The sequence below is a fragment of the Stegostoma tigrinum genome, chromosome 40, assembly GCF_030684315.1.
Source record: "Stegostoma tigrinum isolate sSteTig4 chromosome 40, sSteTig4.hap1, whole genome shotgun sequence".
Taxonomy (NCBI): domain Eukaryota; kingdom Metazoa; phylum Chordata; class Chondrichthyes; order Orectolobiformes; family Stegostomatidae; genus Stegostoma; species Stegostoma tigrinum.
This window is the reverse complement of record NC_081393.1, coordinates 19,655,104-19,661,103: the sequence shown is the minus strand read 5'-3', so window position 1 is coordinate 19,661,103 and position 6,000 is coordinate 19,655,104. Positions and strand designations below refer to the sequence as shown.

The window sequence follows — 6,000 nt, the reverse complement described above, 5'->3', positions numbered from 1 at the left end:
AATGAAGGTTTACCAGGCTGATTCTGGGGCTGGCAGGGCTGCCACATGAGGAGTGACTGAGTGTGTTAGTATTGTTTTCAATGGAGTTCAGATGAAGGAGGGCAGGGTTTCATTGTGACTTCAATAATTCTAACAGTATGAGATAGGGTACATACCGGGAAGATGTTCGTGATGGTGGGTGTGTCCAGAACCAGGAGTTGCAGTGTGAGGATATGGGGTAGACCATTTAGAAAGGAGATGAGGAGACATTTCTGCACCCAAAGAGTGGTGAGCCTGTGGAATTCATGAGGACAGGCAATAATTGATGCCAAAATACTGAATGTATTGAAGAGGCTGAATACAGCACTTGGGGTGAATGGGGTAAAAGGTTACGGGGAGAAAGCAGGATTATACAATTGATTTAGACAATCAGCCATGACTGTGATGAATGGGGGAGAAGGGACAAAGGGATGAATGGCCTCTTCCTGCTCCCATCTTCGATGCTTCTGTGATGGCTAACAGGGAGTCTGAGTGTGGGCATGAGCAGATGGCAAAGGTTGATGATTGGGAGTTGATGTGAGTTCGGGAACAAGCAGCCGAGATTTTGATCATGCCTAGTTTATACTGTGTGGAATGTGTGATGCTGAGCTGTGCAATAATCAAGGCTGGGGAAAGCAATGGAATGGATGAAGGTTTCAGTGATGAGAGTGACATGAAGTCAAGAAAATGTAAACGATAACTCTGACTGATCACCAGAGATTCACCTTCACTTAAAATAAGAGCCATCTGCAAATGATACATTCTGAACACATTTACAAGAATAAACACAGCAGCAGGAATGGAAGGAATTCGGATTGAAGCCTTATTTCTCAATGTGAATGTCATTAGATTTAATAGTGAATCAATACATCTGGAATTGCATCGTCCACAGAATTTACCTTTGTAAAAGTGATTTTCTTTCCCTGAGTGGATGGAACAAACTCAGAACCAGTGTATGTGTCGGAGAAGCTGTCAATCCAGCTCTTCCTCCTGTCCTGCAGGAGGTGCTTCGACTTTCTTCCTGCCATCTTTATCGTTGGTCTCCCAAAGGTCAGTTCCTGAGCTTTGCTGACTTTTCTCTGCTTTCTTGGTCTCATCTTGTGAAATTCAACACTCAATAGTTTCAGTACAAAACTGGGATTGTTCATTTTCACAGCTTAACATCAACTGATTTAGATTCGGTGCAGAAAAGCCAGAGATCAGCCAAGATCTCTTTGATTGGTGCATCAGCTGCAAAGGGCTGAATGGCCTCCTGCCGCTCCTAATTCTTATCTATTTATTTCCATTGGGGTCTCTGTGAAACACTTCTTGCCCTTGTTCTGCTGCTCCATAACGTTATTGATTCCTCCTTTTCACTGACCTTATTTTGTCCAACAGCCATCTCTTCTCTTTGACCCTGAATTACTTGGCATCCGACAACTGCTGCCAATGTTCTTCTGATTCTCCAAATTTCTGTCGCCTCTTGCCAATTGATAACATCCGTTGGCATTTATTTCCTGCACCAGGATAATATTTTTGTGACTATCCACTCTCAGTAGCTTTGAGTTGTAGATGGTTCAGTTATTTATGTAAATATAGCTTCCAGCGGGTTCCTGAGCTTCTCTCTGAACTTGGAAAGGGAAGCCAAATAGACAATGGTATTCGTACAGCAATTCAAATTCCGCAGCATATATGCAACTTTTTCAAATCTATATTCACCATGACTGTCTAAAGGATCATCAACATCAAAATAATACAAAATATACCAAAACCACAGAAAAACAAACCAGCCAGATATGGCAAAGAGTAAAATCACAGACTGCCTTCTGCTCTCCATCTCTGGGTCCCTGGAACTTTCTCCCTCACTTTGACCCTTCAGACTTTTACGGACTCGACTGGCCACTAAAATATGTCTGACTGTCAGGGCATTGAGGAACAGAATTAAACCAAATGGGAAAATGGGTGTGAGAATCTTTTCAAAGTTCTTAAATCCTTTCCAGACAGGGTCATCATAATATGCATCTGAATTCGAGCAGCCCCATGGTATGCCGTCAATAATCTTCCGAGGTTCAAATCTAAAGTAGATGGGAATGTTTTTTAAACAGAGCAGAATGCCGGTTGTTGCAAGAACCACAGTTGCAGTTTTTTCAGTGCAGTATTTGGTTTTCAGTTTCTCACAACAAATGGCGACATATCGATCGAAGGTGAACATGATGGTGAACCACACAGAGCAGTCTATGGCTACACGGCACAGGGCATAGTGAACACTACACACAGGGGTGATGTCCAAGAATGATGGTGGGAAAAAATCATCTTTGATTCGGCTGAGTATGATTTCAATGATAACGACCAATAGATCCACCACTGCCATGGCCTGAAGGTAACGAGAGCTGCAGGCTGAGAGTCCACATTTTCCTCGAAACAGGATCGCAACAGTCACTAAATTGACTGAAAGAGAGAGAGAGACGAGATAAAGAAATGAAAAACATTCTCCATCACTGAGGCTTTGTGCTCCGGATTCGACTTTATCAATACAAATGTGTGAAAGGAACTGGTTGGAGGAACAATAATCAAAAACTACACAGCACAGAACCTCACACACAGTGTGGAGATGGAGCAACACAGCAGTTCCGGCAACCTCAGATGAACACGAATGTCGACATTTTGGATTGGGACACTTCCCACACTTCAAATTCTGCTTTCCCTCGCATCTTACTTTGAAATCTGAAACCAACGACTGATCATGTGAAATACTTTCCTTCACTGTGTGCACAAAATAGCTTTGTCGTGTGTCTCGAACATTTTCACAAACTTCTGTTTCTGTCTTTCTTCAAATCAAAGTCGTCCCTGCCACCACCATCCTCCCCCAGCTGACTCCGCAGTTTACCCTTCAACAGCACCTCTGTTGTTAAGGACATCTTCTCCCTGTTAAATTTGCTACTATCTAAATGTACCTGCTTCTCTCACTCTCTTGACTTCAGGCAGCCAATGCTCTGCTGGAACATGCTCAGTTGGCCAACTTGTTTTTCAATCCACACGATTTTTTGGAAATGATTAGTTTTCAAAGCTCCTCCTCACAAAGATTTTCAAACCCTTAAATAATTGAAACACAAAATCCCATTTCATTCAGCTTAATCATTGTTTAATTCCAGACATTTTTTGACATAATATCAATTAGAAATTCTGTTCTCTTCATGGATCAGTCATACACTGCGTGTAATAAAAAAGTGATGAGAGCTTGAAACACCAGGAGCAGCAGAATGAAACTACAGAGATATGTGCGGGATATTTGCCCTGTTATGCTGTTGCAGGTAACATTATTGCTCACTGGGTAACAGCAGAAATTGGGTCAGACACTCAGTAGTTATATACACTCACCAGGAAAGCCAATGATGCCGAGAACTAGGTAGAATATTTTCCTCACCGTTCGAATCAAACTGTGCATTTTCAGTTTGCTTTGTGTTGTTCCTTGCTTCTGCAGATCATCCCTTTCAGTTTGACTCTGTGATGCCTGATTTGCAGGGTCTAAATTTTATGCTCATCAATATCTCTGCTGGGATATTTGTATTGCACAATATTTGAAAGTGTTTTTCTTGAAGATTTAGAACAAACAGATGACGACAGCTAAATGAAACCTCTGATGCTGAAAGATGTTCACATGGGGAAAGGATTGGATAAACACACACTCACTCACCAAACAACTTTCCTGACCACATGAAGAAACTAAACAGAACTGGAAGCCTTGTTCATGGAAATGGTCCTGGAAATGCTTCTCGTTTCACCCTGAGATCTCATGTATATGAACTCCCCAAATGACCATTCAATGATTGAATTCCTACCAACAGACAACACATCTTGGCCTGTTTGATGGAGTTCAGGAGCATCACTGCTCTCTTTAGTTTTGGAGAGCCAGCTGAGTGCTTCACAGAATCAAAGTCAGCAACACAGAATTCGCCCAATTTCACGGTCTTGTTCAGATCTGTGCCAGACTAGATCAGCCACTCTCACTCCTTATCATCTCTCCATCACGACCTCACCCTCTTCTCTTTACTTTTCTTCTTCATTTCCACCCTGTTGTACATAGGTTCGCCGCACTGTCAGGAGCTTCATTTCAGATCCATAACCTGTTGTGTGATGTTGTGCCACTTATGAGTTTCAGTTGGATGTTAGCGTTAGTGCCTGAACACTCAACATTGGATTCAGTTTTAACAGAACTGCAATGAAATTGCTTAATGTCCTATTTGGATGTATCGTCAGTATCAGGCTGGGATTTGAGTTAGGTCTCATGTTCACAATGTGGTTACAGTGAATATTGGACATGGTTTAGAAATGTGTCAATGTTTGATTAACTGTTGGGTTAATGAAAGGATCAGTGGCATGTTCGGGTTAGTCTTAGATATGGGGCAACCCTGGGAGTTGGTGTGGTCAAGTCTCGAATGGCTGGGTCATGGTTAATGAAAACTGTTCGGCAATGGATCCTGCCACGGCAGGTGGTGGAATTTCAGTTCAATAAATGTCTGGAAATAAGAATCTAATGATGATCATAAATCCATTGCCGACTGTCGGGGAGGAAAGCAAACTGATTCATTAATTTCCTTTAGGGAAGGAAACCGCCATCCTTACCTGGTGTGGCCTGCATGTGACTCCAGACCCACAGTCATGTAGTTAACTCTTAACTGCCCTCTGATCAGTTAGAGATGAGCAATAAATGCTGCCAATCGATTCCCCTAAGCCATGACTGAATTAAGGAGTGAATAAATCCAGCACCCATTTATACAAAAGAAAGACAGTTCAGTAAACACATTTAAGGGATTAATTTAACAAAACAGTTTGCCAAATCATGGACACAGACCCTTTGGTCCAACTCGTCCACGTCGGCTGTGCTCCCAACCTAAACACATCCCACTTGCTTGCGTTTGGCCCATAAATCACCAAATATTTCCTGTTTAGATACTTACCCAGAAGTCTTTTATATATTGCGACTGTACCCACTTCCAGTACTTACTCTGGCCGTTCCTTCAACACGCTGTCTTAAAAAGTTTCCCCTCATGGCCTCTTTAAACCTTTCTCCTCTCACCCTAAAAATATGCCTACTCATTTTGAACTCCACCATCGAAGGGAAAAGACCTTTACTTGTCACCTTTCATATGTCCCATATGATTTTATAATCCTTTATCCAGTCACCTTTCAACCTACTACTCTCCATTGAGAAAAGTTTCATCCTTTCCAGCCCATTATTACAACCGAAACATTCCATTCCCAGCAACAACCTGGTAAATATTTTCTGAATCCTCTCCAAATTAATAGTATCCTTCCAAAAGCAGGGCGAACGGAACTGCCCACAGAATAGGCCTCACCAATGTCCGGTACAAACTCGACATGAATTCCTAATTCGCCCACTCAATGGTCTGAGTACTAAAGGCAAGCATGCTGAATGCCTTCTCAGTCATCCTACTGAGGCATAATGCTAGTTTCAAAGAATTATGTCCCTGAACCCATCAGTATTTCTCTTCTACAACACCATCCAGGGTCTCCACTAAATTCTGCCTGTGTTTCTTTTACCAGAATACAGTACCTCACTCTTATCCAAATTAAAATCCATCTGCTGCTTCTGAGATCCTTGAATTAATTGATCCAGGTCTCGTTGTAATCTTAGATGACCTTCTTCACTGCCCAATGTACCATCAATTTTGGAATTATCTGCAAATGTATTTCCCATAGCTTATATATTCCCATCCTAATTCAATCTTTTTGAGAAGATTTGTAGCTCGGGTAGTGGATTGGGTTGTAGACATGCTCAGTGAGCCAAACGGTGAAACGTCGGTGTCCTGTGCCACTGGTTATTGAAATGCCTCTGTTTACTGGGCTGGTAGGTAATCCATCCAGTTTTGATTCTCAGTGGTTTGTACGCAGGACCTGATTCAATGTGTTTGTTGAAGGAGTTCCAGTAAGAAAACAAGGCCTCCAGGAATTCCCTGCAGTGTCTCTGTTTGACCTCTGTGA

General features: G+C 42.2%; 1 protein-coding gene across 1 annotated transcript; it reads right to left on the bottom strand.

Annotated features, from left to right (window-relative positions):
* Positions 1-933: 933 nt before the first annotated feature.
* On the bottom strand, positions 934-4,079 carry LOC125461477 (probable G-protein coupled receptor 139). The gene is made up of 4 exons (XM_048550305.2): positions 4,035-4,079; positions 3,837-3,917; positions 3,376-3,508; positions 934-2,445 (listed from the first exon to the last, which is right to left on the bottom strand). The coding sequence occupies exons 1-4, from the start codon at positions 4,077-4,079 to the stop codon at positions 1,583-1,585; spliced, it is 1,122 nt and encodes a 373-aa protein (XP_048406262.2). The 3' UTR covers positions 934-1,582.
* Positions 4,080-6,000: the final 1,921 nt, after the last annotated feature.

Coding starts and splice junctions, on each gene's coding strand:
- LOC125461477 (XM_048550305.2), bottom strand. CDS start 4,079: ATGTACAACAGGGTGGAAATGAAGAAGAAAAGTAAAGAGAAGAGG. Junction 3,918..4,034: donor AGAAAAGTAAAGAGAAGAGG/GTGAGGTCGTGA, acceptor GATTCTGTGAAG/CACTCAGCTGGCTCTCCAAA. Junction 2,446..3,375: donor CGGCATCATTGGCTTTCCTG/GTGAGTGTATAT, acceptor TCTCTCTTTCAG/TCAATTTAGTGACTGTTGCG.